The sequence below is a fragment of the Bipolaris maydis genome (assembly GCF_028858645.1).
Source record: "Bipolaris maydis strain C4 unplaced genomic scaffold PSV08scaffold_17, whole genome shotgun sequence".
Taxonomy (NCBI): Eukaryota; Fungi; Ascomycota; class Dothideomycetes; order Pleosporales; family Pleosporaceae; genus Bipolaris; species Bipolaris maydis.
The window spans coordinates 844,792-863,897 of NW_027093873.1; the positions used below are offsets into that span (position 1 = coordinate 844,792).

General features: G+C 51.9%; 6 protein-coding genes across 6 annotated transcripts; 4 read left to right on the forward strand and 2 right to left on the reverse strand.

Annotated features, from left to right (window-relative positions):
- Nucleotides 1-50: 50 nt before the first annotated feature.
- Nucleotides 51-3,005, forward strand: PSV08DRAFT_211648 (uncharacterized protein). The gene is made up of 3 exons (XM_014222578.2): nt 51-202; nt 258-2,405; nt 2,461-3,005. The coding sequence occupies exons 1-3, from the start codon at nt 163-165 to the stop codon at nt 2,862-2,864; spliced, it is 2,592 nt and encodes an 863-aa protein (XP_014078053.1). The 5' UTR covers nt 51-162; the 3' UTR covers nt 2,865-3,005.
- Nucleotides 3,006-4,466: 1,461 nt separating this feature from the next.
- On the forward strand, nt 4,467-5,924 carry PSV08DRAFT_340000 (uncharacterized protein). The gene is made up of 3 exons (XM_014222579.1): nt 4,467-4,552; nt 4,631-4,961; nt 5,010-5,924. Exons 1-3 carry the CDS (start codon nt 4,508-4,510, stop codon nt 5,657-5,659), a joined length of 1,026 nt encoding a protein of 341 aa, XP_014078054.1. The 5' UTR covers nt 4,467-4,507; the 3' UTR covers nt 5,660-5,924.
- Nucleotides 5,925-6,622: 698 nt separating this feature from the next.
- On the reverse strand, nt 6,623-7,498 carry PSV08DRAFT_190468 (FRG1-like family-domain-containing protein; the record flags this gene model as incomplete). Its single annotated transcript, XM_014222580.2, has 2 exons — nt 6,623-7,052; nt 7,128-7,498. The coding sequence occupies 2 exons, from the start codon at nt 7,496-7,498 to the stop codon at nt 6,623-6,625; spliced, it is 801 nt and encodes a 266-aa protein (XP_014078055.2).
- A 142-nt stretch (nt 7,499-7,640) lies between these two features.
- On the forward strand, nt 7,641-12,293 carry PSV08DRAFT_412951 (uncharacterized protein). Its single transcript, XM_014222581.2, has 6 exons — nt 7,641-7,780; nt 7,850-8,002; nt 8,061-8,893; nt 10,283-10,396; nt 10,450-11,077; nt 11,128-12,293. Exons 1-6 carry the CDS (start codon nt 7,714-7,716, stop codon nt 11,793-11,795), a joined length of 2,463 nt encoding a protein of 820 aa, XP_014078056.2. The 5' UTR covers nt 7,641-7,713; the 3' UTR covers nt 11,796-12,293.
- Nucleotides 12,294-15,753: 3,460 nt separating this feature from the next.
- Nucleotides 15,754-17,106, forward strand: PSV08DRAFT_190475 (uncharacterized protein; the record flags this gene model as incomplete). Its single annotated transcript, XM_014222583.1, has 2 exons — nt 15,754-16,074; nt 16,237-17,106. 2 exons carry the CDS (start codon nt 15,754-15,756, stop codon nt 17,104-17,106), a joined length of 1,191 nt encoding a protein of 396 aa, XP_014078058.1.
- Nucleotides 17,107-17,338: 232 nt separating this feature from the next.
- On the reverse strand, nt 17,339-18,772 carry PSV08DRAFT_382646 (chaperonin 10-like protein; the record flags this gene model as incomplete). Its single annotated transcript, XM_014222584.2, has 2 exons — nt 18,372-18,772; nt 17,339-18,320 (listed from the first exon to the last, which is right to left on the reverse strand). The coding sequence occupies exons 1-2, from the start codon at nt 18,725-18,727 to the stop codon at nt 17,339-17,341; spliced, it is 1,338 nt and encodes a 445-aa protein (XP_014078059.2). The 5' UTR covers nt 18,728-18,772.
- Between the last annotated feature and the right edge of the window lie 334 nt (nt 18,773-19,106).

Here is a 19,106-nt window from a genome sequence, read left to right on the forward strand (position 1 = left end):
GCGGAGCACGACTGCCACCCGAGCGTCGATAGTGGAAAGCTGGCCTCTACAGACAACTTCACCACGACTGCGTCAAGTAGTCGCACTCCTGCTCTCTGTCAGACGACATGCCGCGATGAGTTTCTTTCTTCCCACTGTCTTTCTTTCCAACCAATACCCACAATGAGGCCACGCCTTCTGCGGCTCGTGCCGCTTCTGTTCGGTATGCATACACGCATGCGACACAGGTAGCCTCCGACTGACCACCAGACATGCAGTTCTTCTTTCGATATGTCTGACCGTATACTCACGATCCGATCTGGACCAAGAGGCAGACCATGCCTACCAGAAACCCCTCGGTGCAGGGCAAACATCCGGCAGCCGTGGCCCACCAGGGCAGAGCAAAGAGGCCTGGAAGTCAAGATGGGGAAATACCGAAGATGAGGGTGTGAACGCGCATCAGGGAGCCTTGGCCTTTGATGAGGCCATGGCTCTTCTCCGCCAGATCAAACCCGCAACAGCACCCTGGTGGAACTTTGACAAGAAATCCGGTATACTGGGCGCAAGCGCATACTACGCCAAAGAAGTCTTCTTCCTCCTCTTCATGAACGGACCTTCGCAGCAGGAACTCTTGACCACGAACCCGCAACCGAGAAAACTTGGGCAGCCGCTCTCCCAAGCTGTCACGCTACTCGAAGAGGCCGCCGCGGAGAACAACCCCGACGCACTGTTCATGCTCGCCGAAATGAACTTTCACGGCAACTATACACATCCGCGCAACTACTCTGAAGCCTTTCGACGCTACCATGAGCTCGCCACCCTGACTGGAAACGCCTCAGCACAACACATGGTTGGCTTCATGCATGCAACAGGCATAGGTCGGGCAGTCAAGCAAGATCAGGCCAAGGCGCTTCTGTACTACACCCTTGGTGCTGAAGGTGGCGATATACGGTCAGAAATGGCCGTCGCATACAGGCATTCGGCTGGCATATCCACCCCGCGTAACTGCGAGGAGGCCGTATACTTTTACCGGCAAGCTGCCAGAAAGGCTGTTGCATACATGCGATCCGGACCACCGGGCGGACACTCTATGCCGAGAGAGTCTTACAACATTGCTGACGATCAGGGTGGTGTGTACGGTGATGGCGCAAGCGCAAGTAGTTCTGGACCCAACGCCAAAGTGGCCAGTGTTCAATCAGACGCCTTCTCCTCATTAGACGATGTGTTCGAATACATGGATCTTCAGGCCCGCAAAGGCGACGCCAGAGCTACTTTCAACCTTGCAAAGCTAAACTATGATGGTGCACGAACTCTAAAGCGCGACCTTCCAGCTGCCAAGAAGCGATTCCTGGAGCTTGCTCGCATGTACTGGACGCCGGGTGGAAAAACAAACGCCAATGTCTCGCCAACCACCGAGAAGCTCGCTGCGAAAGCCGCTGGATACCTTGGTCGAATGTTCTTGCGGGGCGAGGGAATGACCCAGAGTTTTGAGATTGCAAAGACGTGGTTCAGGCGCGGCATCGAGCTCGGAGATGCGCTATCACAGTACTCCATGGGCATCATGTATCTCAAGGGGCTCGGCGTGCCACAAGATCCTGTCAAGGCTGCAGAGCTATTTGGCGCCGCAGCCGACCAGGATCTCGCAGTTGCTCAAGTCAGACTTGGAGCACTGTTCTTGGATCAAGGAGACGTCTCCACTGCTATCAAGTACTTTGAGCTCGCAGCTAGACATGGACATCTCGAAGCCTTCTATTACCTGGCTGAGATGACGCATACCGGTGTTGGCCGTGACAAGTCGTGTCCTGTGGCAGCTGCGTACTACAAGCTAGTCGCAGAGAAAGCCGAGCTCGTGTCGACTTCTTTCCCAGAAGCCAACGAAGCTTATGCGAACGGCGATCTAGAAACAGCACTTGTCAACTACATGTTGGCAGCTGAACAAGGTTTCGAGGTCGGACAAGCCAATGTCGCCTATCTTCTTGATCAGGCCAAACCGCGATTCACGTTCGACTCTCTGTTGCCCTTTGTGAAGCAAAAGGCTACACTAGCCAGCGATGCTTTCTTGGCCTTGGTCTACTGGACACGCTCTGCCGAACAGAAAAATGTCGACTCCATGGTCAAAATGGGAGACTACTACCTTATGGGCATTGGAACGCAACCTGATCAAGAAAAGGCAGCGGCTTGCTACCAAGCAGCGGCAGAGACGATGCGAAGCGCACAGGCACTGTGGAACCTTGGCTGGATGCATGAAAACGGGATTGGTATCGACCAGGACTTCCATCTCGCAAAGCGACACTACGACTTGGCATTGGAGACGAATCCCCGTGAGGCCTACCTACCCGTTCTATTGGCCTTGTACAAATTGAGATTCCGAAGTTGGTGGAACACGTTCACGAATGGTAACATCAAGTCTATCCAGGAAGAACCAGGTATGTCACGACTTACCATTCAAACCATCATTCCCTCGATGCTAATGTGTCATAGTGGTCAAGAAAACCTGGACTCTTTCAGAATGGCTTAGCGCGTTCCTTGAAGCCGAACTTGCTGGCTGGGACGACTACGAGCCCGACGACTATGACGATGGAGGCGATGATTTCTACGGGGACGGTTATCACGGCGATGACATAGACTCGGACATACTCGAGTCACTCATCATCTTGGCTCTAAGTGGAGCTTTGGCATTTCTTCTCTATTACCGAACACAAAGACAGCGCAGACAGGAAGAAGAACGAAGACGACAGCAGGAACAGGAAGCGCAGCTGAATCAAGGTATTCCAATACCCCAACAGCAGCAGGCACAAGCAGAGCCGCAGCAAGATAGAGGTCTTTTTCCCAACCCTAATGACCCAGAATTCATGAATTGGGTTGCAGGAGGAGTGGGACATTAATGTCAAGTTAGTGTAAACTAAAGCATGAATGGCGTTTTGTTGGAAGGGCTTTAGGTTCTATATTATATACATGAATAGCGGCAATCGGCGTAATCCAGGTGCTCGCAAGCAACATACTTCGTATAAAATCGTTTTTTAAAGTTACAGCTCCATCAAAATGCTAGTGAATGTTTGGTCGTGTGATGTGTTTGAATTTCCTGCTCCTTTGTGTCCCTCGTTCTCGGCAATCATGTTTATTTATTTCTTCTTGCGGGAAATGAGGTGCTGGTTTATTTTTCGACATTTGTGCTTGGTGTGTGTTTGAATTGTTGGAGTATCAGTCAAGTATGACACTTTTCTACTTCTTCACGTGCATAACCTAAAATGCAATTTGCATGATTGTTACTCGTCTTATTTGGCTCTCTCAGCTGCTTGACTTGCCAGACTAAAAAGACTCAATTTATGCAATACAAAAGTAGTCAGGTCGATGTTTGCTGCTTGGGCGATTGGGATATAGGACACTGGTATACGGAGAGAGGTAGTTCGGAAGTCATTTCTGCAAATTCCAGGAGGCAGACACAGTCTATTAATTGGTGTTGCAGCTTCGCGCTTCTCTAAATTTCTCTGCTTGTTTGATATCCTAACGGGCTCATCCTCTAGTGACGAGATTGGAATCACATTGATCACAACAGCGTGATAGTCATGTAGCGCACAATCAATCGACGGTGCACTCATCGAAGCACTCCAAGTGTCACGAGCATATGTTTTGTTTACTGTGGCGGCTGTACATCCTTGTACATGTTCAATCCCGACGAGTTGGTAAGTTGTGTTCTTGCAGTAAACATAATGTTTCTTGTAATATGTGATTACGAATGTTTTATCATGGCCGAATGTGACTCATTACTAAGGGGGGAAAAACTAGAAACAAGAAGATGAGCGAGCATAGACCAGGATGCTGCTGACATCATAGTATCTGAAACGAAGGAAATGGAATTTTAAATACGATGAGATTTCGTTTCCTAACATGAGTCTGTACCAATACATTATTGAACATATCCTGATAGCAAAACTACGTTAGATCAACTACACCCGATTATTAGTATCACTTGGATTATATTGCTTTCATGATTCTTGCAATGGTGGTGGGGAGAAGATTAAATTTGCTTGAAACTACATACTGTTCATGTACGTATCGTAAGTCTATAGGGTTGTCTTCGTCCGAAGTTCAAAACAAATCCAATCTGAAAAAAAAAGAAATCCTCAGTTTGGACCCTGTAATTGATCTGCGGACACGGATGGCGCTTATCATATCGGGATCATCTCATCATGAACATCGGCAGTGATGATATAGCTCGTCCAGATGTGCACGTATGCAAGTTTCTAAACCGGTCTCGAATTATGTATAGGCTTATGGTATCGACCATCAATCTCCCGAGGTAATTGATGTCATTGTAGGACAAAGGAATCATAATGCTCGGTGGCTGGGGCGGAGATACCGGGGTGGTGTTGAGTCCGGACTTCGGCAGCTTGTCAGCAAGCGATGACGTTTGCTTGGCATTAGCTCACCACGAGCGCAAGCTCAGTACCTCAATCACGTCTCGTTTTCCCTCCCGCACCTCAATTACTCCTCATTCACGCCTCTTGCCATACCAATTCGTCTCGCCATGTTCGCCAGACAGGTTTTCCGCCCGGCCAGGACGCTGCACCAGGTATGCGCCAGCTTTCTCTTCAATTTGCGCATTACAAATACTCTCAGTCTTCGGCCAAATACTAATGTGTGAGACCAGCAAGTCCGCCGATATGCATCCGAGGCGCCCAAGAGCGGCGGCAACAATGGTGTTCTTTACACAGGAATTGGTGCTGCTGGTCTTGCAGGTGCATACCTGTTCTTGAGGGGTGGTGATTCACCATCTGGGCAGAAGGGCAATGCACCTCCGTCAGAGGAGGCCAACAAGATCCCTTCTTCAACCGGTGGCCCTGCTAAGAAGGCTTTCACCGGAGGTGACCAAGGCTTCCTGTCGCTTGTATTGGACAAGTCTGAAATTGTCAACCACAACACCAAGAAGCTTACCTTCAAGCTGCCTGAGGAGGACATGGAGAGCGGTCTGCCTGTAGCTTGTATGTCCACCTTGAACAAACATGTAGAAGCTCACTGACTCTATATAGCTGCCGTTATCACCAAGTACAAGGGTCCCGAAATGCAGAAGCCCGTCATTCGACCGTACACTCCCATCAGCGACGTAGACCAGAAGGGTACAGTGGATTTCATCATCAAGGCTTACCCGAACGGACCTATGTCGGAGCACATGCACAGCATGGAGCCTGGCCAGCGACTGGATATCAAGGGACCCATTCCAAAATTCCAATGGTCACCCAACAAGTTTGAGCACATTGCGCTGATTGCTGGTGGAACTGGTATCACTCCCATGTGGCAGACAGCACGCGCCATTTTCCGCAACCCCGAGGACAAGACCAAGGTGACGCTCGTATACGGCAATGTGACTGAAGAGGACATTCTGCTCAAGCGCGAGTTTGAAGAGCTGGAGAACACTTACCCCCAGCGATTCCGGGCATTTTACGTCTTGGACAACCCACCAGAGTCGTGGCAAGGCGGCAAGGGATACATCACCAAGGAGCTTCTCAAGACTGTGCTTCCTGAGCCAAAGGAGGGAGAGAAGATTAAGCTGTTTGTTTGCGGACCCCCCGGCATGTACAAGGCCATCAGCGGTGGCAAGAAGAGCCCGTCTGACCAAGGCGAGCTTGACGGCTACCTGAAGGAGCTTGGCTACAGCAAGGACCAGGTGTACAAGTTTTAGAAGCGTGTATACATACATACATACATATATATATATATATATATGCATGGCATGGGGCATAACGGGGTTTACTTGACTGCAGATCCGGGGGTCGGGGATCAGAGCAGAGCAAGCACAGCTGTGTCTATTGTGGGCCGCTATTTGTGCCAGCCAAAAGATGCAGAGTGTTTTGCAGCACATGGAGGCCACCTTTGCACGTCAGAAGCGTATAGATTCTATCTTGAGACTTGAAAGATATCCTAGCATGTTAATACACCGATTTCATCAAGACGAGACTGTCCCTTGCTCCTTTTACGGCGCAGCAGAGTGTATTTGAGTATGAACTGATTGATTTAATCCTGGTACACGCAATGATCGTAGCCCACCCACGAAAGCATCAATGTAAGTCTTAGGCTAACAAAAGCCTGAGGACGAAATCCGTCTCACATGGCCCAAGTTGCAACGATTCCAACGTTTTTGCCTAAACGGTTGCTTTCGCATGACTTGGAAACCGTAGATCGGGGCTAGTCATTGGATGTTCTCTGGCTTGGGAGGGGTGGGGGAACGAACTGCAAACTAGAACTTTGCATTAATCAAAAAAAAAAATGCAAGCGTATTACTTTATATGCTGCTCCCCAGCCCAGTGCGTGCGTCAATGCCCGGGGACGATTTTGAGGGCGCGGGGGGGAACACCCTGGAAATGATGCAACCAGGCACACACAAAACGTCAAGGGTGCTTATGCTTTGAGATTGTTTCCAGCCCATGACACAAGGGGAGGGAAAGCTAATTATGTGGTCCTGGGGTGTTTGCGATTGCCGATCAGGCAAAGTGTATAGTAGCGTTACGAAAAGACGCAGGAACCCACCACCGCCGTTTTTATACATGCTAATTGTAGCGCTAGCAATGTGTGAGGGGAGACGGCATGTCCGTCTCTGCTTTCTTGCCACAGTAGGTCTGGCAAAGGGTATGGCTGTGATTTGCCTTCACATACTGGCATACTTGTCGTGACTGGACTTGACCTTCATGTCCAAGGCAGTCTCGTAAAAGTTTCCTTGGGCCCTTGCTCTGCGCAACTTCTTGACTTCGGCATCATCCAAACGGCGCCCGATTTGGTCTTCTAGCTCCTTGCGGCTAATCTTGACATTTGCCTTTTCTTCCTTGTTTGCCTTGAGGCGCGGCTTGAATCGCGCCTGCATGCGTATACGCAGCGTAGTTGTGAAGTCAATATGTTCTGTGTCGCCGCGTAGCTCGGGGCCAGCCTTGGAGTCGCGAGCGCTGACAAACTTGTCGCGTGCAGTTTGGAGCGAAAATGCAGAGGCATTGTCGGGCACGGGGACGGCGAGAAAGGTTTCTTCTGGGGAAATTGCCGTTGCAGTCGCGCTCAAGACGCCAAACTTGTCGCAGCTAAGGTATCTAGAAAGCGTGTAAGCCAATTGCCGGTACATGGAGGGGTCAGAGTCTAGAATGCCCAGGACTTTGTCGTCTTACCTGCCGTGGTGGCCTTTCAAACTTAACTGCTCAGTACCTGCGACGCGAGTCGCGACAAACACCTGACGCACATCATGCGGTTCGGCGGTTGCAGCGTCGCCGTCGACAATGTTTTCTAGATCGCTAGCAAACACCTTACCATTTGCGTCGCATGCTAGGCAGGCGGGTTTGTCGGTGGGAAGGACTATGAGGACGGGTCCAGAGATGTCGGTGGGCGCATCCGCGCTCACCCAAGAGTCGTCATTCTCAGCTTCTGCAGGGGCGGTGGGCGTGACTTTGTTCGAGTGGACGTTGTCGGCATCGTATGGCTCTGCGGCCTTTCTGCGCTTCTTGACTTTTTTGTCACCCTTGAAGTGGAGGGCTTTTGGCATGTTTGCGGTCCTGGGTCGAGGGATTAGGATGCGGCGTCGGAGGTGAGAGATCGGAGTTGGCCGAGGCTGGCGCAAATCAGGCAGGTCCAAGTCGAGATTCTGGGTTAGGCTTGCACCACTTGTGCGCTACCAAGACGACGATAAAGTGTCAGAGTCAACGACGTAGTGCATGGTCATTGTGGAATACCAGAGTATTCTTTTGTGAAGCAATCACTATGGCCAACGCTAATGCTGCCGTGAACCAGAGCGCTGTCGCTGTTGGACTGGATGCTCTGAAAAACAGTAAGTAGTGGTGGTGGTGGATGCATTGTTCACAGTGGTAGGCAGCCGTTGCTGATGTTGGCATTGCAGATGATGTCGAGTTTGCATTACTCGAGGAAGCGTTTGGCCCCGCGAGTCTAGGAATCATTGTTGTAAAGGATCTCCCGTCCCGATTCCATGATCTGCGCCACCGGCTGCTCTCGTATGCATCTGCTCTTGGAAACCTGTCTCAGGACGAACTGGGTAAGCATAGACGCTCTGTATCTGGTTGAGTTTCAAGCGAGCTGATTGTGTGTCTTAGCAAAGCTTGAATCGCCCGCTTCCAAGTGGCTGGTTGGATGGTCATGTGGGAAAGAGACGCTCAAGGATGGCAAATACGACACTCTAAAGGGTTCATACTATGTCAACTGTGCGCCCGGGTTTGAAGGGCAGCAAAAGGCAGTGGCGGAGAAATACCCGTCGTTCCCCGAGTACACAGCACCCAACGTGTGGCCATCGGAGCAGCTGCTGCCAGGCTTCGAGGAGACGTTCCGCGAGCTATGCACGCTGATCATTGACATTGCAGCACTGGTTGCGCGGGCATGCGACAAGTACGCCGAAGCGAACATTGAAGGCTATCAAAAGGGGTACCTCGAGCATGTGGTCAAGACAAGTGTTTCGACAAAAGCGCGGCTGCTGCACTATTTCCCCAGCCCCGCATCTGGCTCGGAGATTTCGAACGGGGATGAGGATGACTGGTGTGCGACGCATCTCGACCATGGGTGCCTCACCGGGCTGACATCGGCCATGTTTGTGGATGAGGGAGCGAATGTGCCGCGAGCAGGCGCATCGTTTGCACCCCTTGAAGAGCTTGAGCGATCGCCGGACCCCAAGGCAGGCCTATACATTCACTCGCGCACGGGCGCCGTGACCAAGGTCAGCATCCCACGCGACTGTCTAGCCTTCCAGACCGGCGAGGCGCTCGAGATCATCACGCACGGCAAGTTCAAAGCGGTGCCTCATTTTGTGCGGGGCGCGGGAGCTGGAGCTGGGGGTGGAAAGGTTGCGAGGAACACACTGGCCGTGTTTACGCAGCCCAACCTGTGGGAGAAGGTGGACGACAAGCGGGACTTTGCAGCATTTGCAAAGGAGATTGTTGAGAAGAACCACTAGCGGGCATGTGTGTAGTGTACATGTGCAGCTGTAAGCTAGGCGTGGAAGCATGTACTGTACTGTATGTATGTATGTATGTATGTAGTATGTAGGTATGCATATAGGTAGGTATGCATGTACGTACAGTACCAGTACACGTACTCCATGTCGCCTAGAGTAGCAAGCATGAATAAGAAAGCAAAGCAAAGCAAGCCAAGGCAAATGACATCAGGCGTCGATCGGGCAAGCGGACGACGTTACGAGGGGTAGCGGGTGTAGAGTAATTAGAGGGATGGATAGAGTGGACGGGCCCCAAGGCGAAGGCATGGCATTGTTGGGTTGGCCAAAGCGGCATGGAGGGGGTGGGAGATGGCGTAAGACAGGGGCGCTAGGGCGGCAGGGTGATGGGCAGGGCGGGGTTGGCAGTGGACAGGGAGAGGCATGGCAGAGCCGCAGGCGTGCAGAGCCTCATTTCAGATAGGCTGCTGGGGACATTGCAGCAACGCGTCCCGGGTGCGTACGTGTGGGTAGTGGGAGGGTAGCGGGTGGAGGGAGTGTGTGTCGCCTGGCGGGCACAGGGGCCATATTGCGCGGCCTTGGGTGCACGTAAAACAGCGGCTGGCGTGCAATCTACTGCGACGATGCCGCGCCCGAGCAGCGACTGTGGCTCAACGTGTCGTCTCCGCGCCACATGCCGGACTGGGCGCCATGCACACGACCAGCGCCCACACCCACGCCCACACCCACACCCACACCGACTCGTCCATGGCAGCGGGCGGAGCTGGGCGGGCCGGGCGCCCGGTCGGCCATGGGGCGGGCGCTGGGCTGCTGAGATTGCACTGGGCGGAAGTCGGCACGGCGGACAGGCGAAGGCGTCCTCACCCAGCCCTCGACTGCGTCTTGGTGCAGCAGCGGCAGCGGCAGCAGCAGCCAACAGACACCGCCACATGCGGCGCCCGACTGCCAAGCCACTTGCCCTGCCTGAAACCAGTGGGGGCGTCGTGCTCTCGCGCCCAGCCTTTATGACGCGGCCACCCATGCACGCCCGGCGCTTGTGCTCCTTTCAGCCCCACAGCCAATGACACGGCCGTCCCGTTGCTGCTCCTGCTTGACAGATCGATATCGCGCCAAGCACTCCCATCCGAGAAGCCGTCTTCGCATGGGCGAACTTGCTCCATCCCTGGTGATGCGTTTAACTTCCTTCTTGGTCGGCCCAAGTCCACCCCAATGCAGATGCTATAGTCGCCGCCAGTCGCTCTTTTTTTTCCTTGCCTTCTTCTCTCGTTTCCTTACCACCCCGACTGACGCCCTCGCTATTTCTTCCCTGGGCTCCCACTCCCCCCTCGCCACTCTGCCCACGCCCTCTGCATGCACATGTCTTTCATCGCAAAGGCCCCGTTGTCGCTCGCTCGCTCCACCATCTCCAGCCTTGCGACTCCCCTTGAGCCCGCCGCTGGTCCAGGCAAGATGGCTTCCAGCAACCGCCAAAATGTTACTTGGGTAGAGGTATGCACTCCAATTCTCCCTGCTTGTCCCTGTCGTCCCTCTGACATCTGCAGGGTGTTCGTGGCGTCGCTTCCTTCTGGGTCGTGGTAACACACTTGTGCCGAGCCTGGGACTACAGCCTCTGGTCGCCGCGCGACAACGAGAACGCAGCGCCCCAACTGCTACAACTCCCTTTTATCCGTTTGCCCTTCCAGGGCCGTATTGGTGTCACCATGTTCGCCTTTCTCACCGGATACGTGTGCGCCATCAAGCCTCTCCGCCAGGCAAAGTCTGGCAACATTCCAGCAGCCTTGGAAACCCTGGGCAAATCCGCCTTCCGCCGCCCACCCCGACTCATCATGCCCGCCACAATCGCCCTCGTCATCGCCTGGTTCTTCGCCCAGCTGGGAGCCTTTGAAATCGCCCACCTCAGCGACTCGCACTGGTTCCGACGCTCTGTCCCTACCAACATCGGCAGCCTCGACACCGAGATCCCACGACTGATCAGGAACTTCCAGACATCTTGGTCTGGCGCAAACAACGAGTACGACGACCACCAATGGGCTCTTCTGCCTCTCCTCCAGGGTGCCTTTCTCATCTACATCCTCCTGTTCGCCACCGTCTTCATGAAGTTCCGCATGCGTCTCTTCACCTGCGTTGTCCTGTTCTTCTGGTACTGGATGCGCACGAGCCCAGAAAAGGGTAGGTCATATCTGGCTCCCGCACCCCAGCTTGCAGCTAACGAATTCTAGAAACTTTTGAGTGCCAGTTCCTCTACGGTGTTATCCTTTGCGACCTCGGCTCAGAAAAGGGCTTCCGTGACTTTGTCAACAACCGCGTCAAGGCCCGTCGATTCGCCACCGCCTTCCTCATCATTCTCGGCTGGTATGTGGCGTGCTTCCCCGGAGAGCACTGGGAGTGGGCAGCCTGGTCTGTCCAGCTCAAGAACATCGGAGACTGGATCATTCCTCAGGGCGCCGCAAGCTACCCCAAGCGCTTCACCGCTATTGGGTGGGATCTCATGGTCACTGGAATCTGGCTTTCGCCTTCTCTGCAGAGCCTCTTCTCCAACAAGCTGTTCATGTGGGTTGGCCGCAATAGTTTTGCCGTCTACCTGACCCACGGAACCGTCATGAAGGTTGGACTTGCACGACTGATCTATGGATTCAGCACGGCCCCATACCATGTCGAGCAACCAAAGGACGGCCAAGGCGAAGCCATTCACCACTACATTCCCAGGACCACCAACTGGCTCGTCTGGACACTAGCAATCCCCCTCTTTTTCGTTGTCGAGTACACGATCGCTCATCTCTGGATCACCTACGTCGACTCACAGTGCGCCAAGGCGACCAAGTGGCTCGAGGATACCATGTTCGAGAAGAGCGAGGACGAGAAGCACGGCGCTGCAAACATGGCGTAGATAGCCATGGACGATTCACCCACCAAGCATGCATAATCAAGCAATAACGGGTACGCCGATCGGAGCAACAAACGAGAACCTCCGGTCCGGTCCCGTACCAGTTACCAAGTTTTCCTAGTCTTCTTTTTCATTTCTGTCAGGGTAACGATTTCTTTTGTTCAGGGTTTCCCCAACATCTACGGATACCAGTTTTTTTTCTATCGCATATGGCATTTTCAAGGAGTTTTTTCTTTCTGGGGCAACTGTGTTGAAAACATGGCATGTGCATAGGGCCTACAGGAGCCAGCGTTCGGTGTGTCGCAGCCATGAAGACGATCGGCGTGTTGTATTTTGAGAAGCGTGTCCAAAGCCCGCCAAACTATCTAGTAATTCAACCACCAAAAACACAGCAAAAACTAGCCGCGTGCATTGTGATGTCATTTCTATGTTTGTGGTGCTAGCTCCAGTGCATTGAACAGTGACTTTGTCTGCTCCAAGGCGGATATCGGCATCGGCATCACTGGCGAAAGTTTAATAACACACAAGCAACGCATCAGAACCACAGTCACCGCTAGGGTAGCCACATGACCATGCATCGCGTTGTCACGCAGCCTTGCCTTGCATAAACATTTACCAACATCCCGCGTCCCCACCCGCCATACATAGGTCAACAAACAAATCAAGAAAAAAACAGACTTCTTCTCCATCGCGGTCCATGTGAAGATATGCCCAATGACGTCGTTTGCGGCAGAACGCCACACACACATACACACACACACACACACACTTGCCTATTTCGACTTTCAAAACTTGCCGTCTTGCGCCTTGGAAGATGCACCCACTAAACTCGGAATAGTGATGCACCACCCACCCATGATCCTCATCACAAGGTCTGGCCCGGCCAGCACCAGCCCCATCTCACATCCAAATAAAGAAAATCATGTTTTTGATCTGAAGAAATCGGGATAAGAGAAAGAAAGAGGAAAAACAACAAGACAGTACCAGCATGACAACAAAAAGTGCTGGCTCCATCAGACACATCGAAAAAAAGATGCTAGTAAGTACTATACTTGGTCCTTCTTTTTTGAATCCCCAACTCAGCCACTTGTCTGCCCCCCCCCCCCCTCCCACCTCCTTCTCCGCTCCTTCCCCATGTATCCATCATCCCATTTCTCAGTCGCAAAGTCATCGTCCGCAACCCGCCCCGCCGCCCAACGCGCGCGCCGCTCTAAGAAAAGCAAAAAAAAATAACACGCACACAGACTAAACTTGCCTACAAGCCTAAAATAAAAATAGGATTTGCTTGTTGGACCAAAACAAAAAAGAGCGGTACCGAGTAAAGTGCCAAGAAACGTGCTCCAAGTACTACTCCAACTGTCTTTTCTTTTCTTTTTGCATTCTACTACTCTGTTTTCTGTGATAACTTGGATGGATGATTTCCTTCGGATGCCGCTAGACATGGGTGGGGGAAGACCAGGTCTTGGCGATATTTGCATGCATGTTTTGTTCTAGAGCTAGTAAAAGTAGTGACTTGCATACTACTTACTGTCTGCATCCATAAGCTGCATCAAAAGCTGGCAAATGGAGGGGAGGCTTGGTGGTCTCGTGCTGCTGGCGTGTGCGGTCCAGAGCTTGTTTTTTGGGGGGGAGGGGGAGGGGGGGGGGGGCAGCGGGATGCAACGTGCCATTGTACAATACACCTACGTATGTGTGTTGCGTGGCTGGGCGCGCGGAAGATGGGGGCCGAGTATGGGCATGGGTGCAAGGCGGGATGCAAGGATGCGAGCATGGTATGTTTGGAGCTATGCTAGTATGTATGGGCGCAGGTATTTACGGATTAGGTGAGGGTAGTGTGATGCAGCGTTCTTACTTGCGGTGTTGGTTACGGAATTGGGCTGGTTGGTAGGATTCCCTGGATTTGGGGGAGAGGGGGGCCGAAGAACCCAGAATACTACGCGTAATCCGCGTCAGGTATTTTGGTGTACGTATCTTATTTTGAACTCCTCATGGTTAATAGGGTATGCCCGACTATAATAGGTTGGTTTCAAAAATAGGCAGGCAGAAAAGGGGGGGAACGGTTTATCACTTCCCCCCCCCCCTCCCCCTCTGGATTACACAACAGAGATAGTAATGTGGGCGTAGGACGTTATTCCGGACTTTGCTTCGGAGTCCTCACACGAGCATTTCTTGCGACGAGGTCGGTCCCGTGTCAAGGGCGTAGACTAGCCGACACGTGGGGTTTTTTGGCGTCCCGTTAATGAGGGTGGTTGGGTCTCTGGCGCGGCTACGCGTGTCCGTGGCGTTGGGTAAGTAGTTCGACTCTCCCGCCCGCTACGCGATACGAGGCGATTTAAGGGCCGGCGAATACGAGCACCATTAACGGCGCTGATTATGCTCCGGGGTTCCGCGATTTTATCGATAGTAGAAAGTGTTAGCCTGTTTCTGGATGTGATAACTTGGGGATGACGCGTCGATATCGCTTATTCTGCTTTTCTTCTCTTCGTCTCTCTTCACTCAACCCGCCTTTGTTCTTCTCACGCGTCCTTCCCTTCTTTTGCGGCTTGCTTGCTCTTTGCCTTGGCGGACGTCTTGGTATGCGGGAGCGCCGCGCTGTGGCGGTGACTATGCATGTCGCCAAAGCCGGCGTGGCTTGAGTACGGTTTAATTTGCTTTTGTTCTTTTCCGCTTCACCTCCTATATCTCTCTCTACGTTTCTCCTTTATGCGTATGCAACCATTTTTCCGGGGTTGAATAATTGCGGGAAATAGATAACGTGGAAGACACTGGGGCCGGAGATTGCAAATGAAATCCTCTTGAACATAGCCTTGGAACAATTAGGTGTATTCTGGATACCCCTTGGCGCATTTGAATTTCAATACTTGGTACCCCTGTTTATCGGGACTTGGCCTACTGGGGCTGCCAGGCTGCACTACCCTTTCGCCAATCTAAAGCTTATTTTCTCGCTTCAGTGCATGCTGCAAGTGCTGTGGCTAGTGCTCGTGGAGACAACTGTAGGCTATGTGTTGACCTCGTATTCTCGACGACTGAGTGGGTCGCCGTTACACCTGCGATGTGTATGATCATTGCTGAATAATACGAGGTATTGCTATTAGTATCTACTATTTCAAACCCCGTATTGTACTTCTCAAGAGAGTTAGGATTATGGCTGATGGATCCCGCTCTTGCAACTTAGTCAGAACGTGTCAGTCAGTATGGAGATGCTCGTCTGTATCCACAATGTTCGTTCGAGGAGGAGTAGGAGATGAACAATTCCAAGAAGGACCTCAGATGACGACGTGAAAATGTTTACCTTTTTGAATAAAATGATGATGGAAAGGTCATTTGGTGAACAACTGAAGGCTCAAATTGTAGTCTTGTGCCCAGCCCAGTCTGCAATTCTGGCTCGCAATACGGCGTTATGGGGACATGCCAAAATATTGCGAACCCTGATCCAGATTACAGATCGAGTAATGATGTATTGCAGATACTTGAAAATTCTATTCACTCACCTACTATACAAGATGAAAAGGACTATTTCGTTCCAGTGAAAGCCGATTCACTACCTCACCAAAGCAGCTCAAATTTGAACCGTAAGCAGAACTTTAGCACCGCAGGTTCAATAGGGAATGATGAGTGAAAAAAACACTTTCACCACCCAAAAAACCCGTGAGGCCATATTTGCGCCAATGTATGGAAGTGATTTGGTTTCCCGCGAAGGGAATTGGACGAGTCAGTCTTGCAAGTTTCATCTCGGAAGTGTTCACCCAACCACGGATGGTGAAGCAAGTCCCCACGTTCAGTTGATTCAAATTTGCGTAATGTGAACTTTCCAGCAGTGCACCTGCTATATCTATCAGCACTCTCAACTTCTTCTATCCGGCTCTGCAACTCCATCAACCTGCACTAGCCCGACACACAACTCGTACGACCACCCAAGATGCCTGGCCGCTACGTGCACCCAAATTGGACTCCATATGTCATGCCGGTAGTGGTGGGCCCACTCGTGATAAGCATCGCATATGGCATCTCCATCCTCGCCTACCCACCCGCCACCTCCCTCGCTCGTAAACAATCCATTGTGTATCTCTTCGTACCGTTGTTCTTCGTATTCCGGTATTGCGAATACATCTCTCCCAAAGATGATCACGTCGATACACTTGCCCGAGCATGTCTCATCTGGTTCGCACACATGAGCTACGAAGTGTGCATTTTAGAATTCAAGCCCAATGTGCGTCCTGGCCCGGGTGAAACCAAGGAGCGCATCAAGCAAGCATACAAAGTCTTCTTTGACCGGAGTCATGTTCAGATTGCCGAGCAGCAGCAAAGGCAACTACATGAGCAGCAGGAATATAGCCATCCTACGAGAGCAGTGTACAATATCAACACTGAGCAGAATCAGGGGCAAGACCATGCTGCTATATATAAGAAGACGGACGAAACGGTCAATATCTCAGAGCAAAAGTCGCAATACATCCCACAGGCTAGATATCAACACGGCTACTCGCGTTGGCAATTCGTGTGCTATCACTTGTTCAAAGCACTCCGCTTGTACGCGCAGCAATACGCCTGGGAATACTACGAATACCACGTCTCGCCGTTTCACCGGGACCCCGACTCCTACGTCAAGGAAGACCATATTCACTTCTTCAGTCGACTACCCTCATCGCTGCACTACCGAGAAGTCTACTGGCGGACTGAAGAAGCCTTCAGCTGGAACATGCCTACAAAGTGGCTGTATGAAAGCTACCATAGCATCTTCGCCGCGCTGCATGTTGCCTTGGGCATCGACGGTCCCGAAGAATGGGGCTTGGGTGCCTATGGTAATCTCTCTGCTGCATGGTCGGTGAGACGGTACTGGAGGCACTACTGGCACAACTACATCTACCACTCCTTCAGCGGCCACGTCAAGTGCGTGACTAGGGGCTGGCTCGGCATGCCGCGCAACACTCTCACTCGCTTGCTCGAGAACATGCTCGTCTTCTTCCTTTCGGGCCTCATGCACTCGGCGGTGCGGTGGCAGGTCGCTCCATGGGGGGATATCTGGGCCATCACCTTCATGTACACGAGCCAGATGATTCCACTGGTTATCGAGGGCGGCGTGATTTATTGCTGGAGTAAGGCGAGAAGGAGCCTGGGATATGGCCCTGATGCCAAATGGATTAATCGCTTCGAGTACGCTATCGGATATTGTTGGGTTTTTGCTTGGCAGTTTTATAGCATCTCGACGTACTTGTTGGTGAGGGATAAGTGGACAGACGAAAAGTTGGCGAAGACTTATCAAAAGGAGATGGGGAAGTGGGGTCTCAACGAGACGGAGTCGAAGAGTGATTGAGAGTAGGATGCTGCTTTTTTGGGAAAGATGAGCATCGGATGGTTTGCGCAAGGCATCTCAGAACAAGATCTTGATGAATTGTTCACAAAATGTAACTACTAGATACACCAAAAATTAATAATGAGCTAAAATTTCCCATCCACGTCAAAACACAACATGCTGTCGTTCATAGTGGTTAACATTATATTCTTGTTGGTATCACTGAGCTACAAACACTCTACGTCATTATAAATTAATACCTAGTCAGCTCAGGGCTGCACTGGGCAGCCGGGAAACTCCACTTTGTCTCAACAAACACCTTTTGCATGCCATCCTCCTTCTTCTCGAATTTGTAGTAGACCTTGTCGAGATCCTCAAGACGCACACGGTGGGTAACCATCTTGGACGGGTCGATGCGCTTTTCCTGGATCATTTGGAGCAGGGACTCCCAGTACATGTGGACGGGGGCTTGGCCGTTGCCAATGAGGCGGATGCCGCGCTCCATGAGCGAACCAATATTGAAGTGATTGGTGTATCCAACGTATACACCGGTGATACCGCAGCGGCCCATGTTGCGTGTGCTGGAGATCATCTCGTTGACGATTTCACTGGTGTCCGTCTCGAGGCCGAGCATCATCTCAAAGTAGTGCGCCCAGCCCTTTGCGTACTCTCCGGCGGCGCACTCGATGCTAACATCAGGACCGCGGTTGTTGCACATTTCCTTGAGCTTGCTTGTTACCGACTCGCCCTTGGGAAGAGTAGAGAAGTCGAGGGTATCGACGTGGGGGTATTTGTTCTTGATGAAATCGAGACGCCAGTTGGAGTCAATCATGATGACTCTGGATGCGCCGTTTAGCAAAGAAAAGTCTGCGGCCATTTGTCCGATTGGGCCAGCTCCCCAGATGGCTACAACGTCTCCCTTCTTGACGCCAGTGTCGACAACGGCGTGCCATGAAGTGCACAGCACGTCGGAGAGGAAGAGGCCCTGCTCATCTGGAACATCGTCGGGAAGTGGCAGCAGGTTCACGTCACCGTAGGGGACGCGAGTGTACTCTGCCTGGCCACCAGCAAATCCTCCAGTGAAGTGCGAGTATCCAAACATGCCCGCGGTCCGGCCGCCGTACATGGTGTTCTCGATGGTGTTGGAGTTTGTCTTCTCGCATTGGGAAGACAGCTTCTGCTTGCAGTAGTAGCATTCACCACAAGCAATCTGGAAGGACGCAACAACGCGTTGACTGCATCATGTTAGCAGTGTATTCGTATCCAATGGAAGAGATCAAACGTACCCCTTCTTGAACTTGGTGACTTCAGAACCGCACTCATCGACAACACCACAGAATTCGTGGCCGAGAATGTCGCCCTTCTGCATCTCTACAACAGAGCCGTGAAGCAAGTGAAGATCTGAGCCGCAGACGGTGGATCCAGTCACCTTGACAATGACATCGCGAGGCTCAATGACCTTTGGCTTTGGAGTTTCAACCATGCGGACGTCGTTCTTGCCGAACCATGCCAAAGCTTTCATTTTTTCTGAGTTGTCTGCCCAGGCCTCATTGTTTCCAGGATTGGTGACATCTTGAGTGGTGGTGGCGTTGTCTCCATGGCCTACGGCCTTCTCTGCCTGCATGGCGGCTTGGGACATCATCTTGGGCGGTTATTGAATGTATTGCTGATGAGCAAAATGCGTGGATATCAAGAGATATAATTCAAGAGGCTCAACAAAGGATAGAGAATTGGAAAGTCCAAGAGCTATATGAACAGAAAGGCCTACATTCTCAAATACGTTCAAAGTCAGATCGATGACATATTGGTGAAAATGTGACGTTGAATCTGCAGCCCTGCTACAACTACCGCGAACCAGCGGTTAATCCTCCCCCCCTTGTACATGCGCCTGTATGAGCTAGCCCAACGTCATGACATGCTGTGGAGGGGCAGATGTCCGCTATGCTAGGTGTATATGGGGTTGCCATGTGCAGCGGCATACAGTGTGTGTTGGTGGTGGATATTTCAGGCACGCGTCATGG

Bases quoted from the DNA above. Each gene is read 5' to 3' on its own strand.
- PSV08DRAFT_340000 (XM_014222579.1), top strand. From the start codon at position 4,508: ATGTTCGCCAGACAGGTTTTCCGCCCGGCCAGGACGCTGCACCAG. The intron at 4,553-4,630 runs GTATGCGCCAGC...GTGTGAGACCAG, and splicing joins CGGCCAGGACGCTGCACCAG to CAAGTCCGCCGATATGCATC. The intron at 4,962-5,009 runs GTATGTCCACCT...GACTCTATATAG, and splicing joins GAGCGGTCTGCCTGTAGCTT to CTGCCGTTATCACCAAGTAC.
- PSV08DRAFT_412951 (XM_014222581.2), top strand. From the start codon at position 7,714: ATGGCCAACGCTAATGCTGCCGTGAACCAGAGCGCTGTCGCTGTTGGA. The intron at 10,397-10,449 runs GTATGCACTCCA...TGACATCTGCAG, and splicing joins AAAATGTTACTTGGGTAGAG to GGTGTTCGTGGCGTCGCTTC. The intron at 11,078-11,127 runs GTAGGTCATATC...AACGAATTCTAG, and splicing joins GCGCACGAGCCCAGAAAAGG to AAACTTTTGAGTGCCAGTTC.
- PSV08DRAFT_211648 (XM_014222578.2), top strand. From the start codon at position 163: ATGAGGCCACGCCTTCTGCGGCTCGTGCCGCTTCTGTTCG. The intron at 203-257 runs GTATGCATACAC...CCAGACATGCAG, and splicing joins GCTCGTGCCGCTTCTGTTCG to TTCTTCTTTCGATATGTCTG. The intron at 2,406-2,460 runs GTATGTCACGAC...AATGTGTCATAG, and splicing joins GTCTATCCAGGAAGAACCAG to TGGTCAAGAAAACCTGGACT.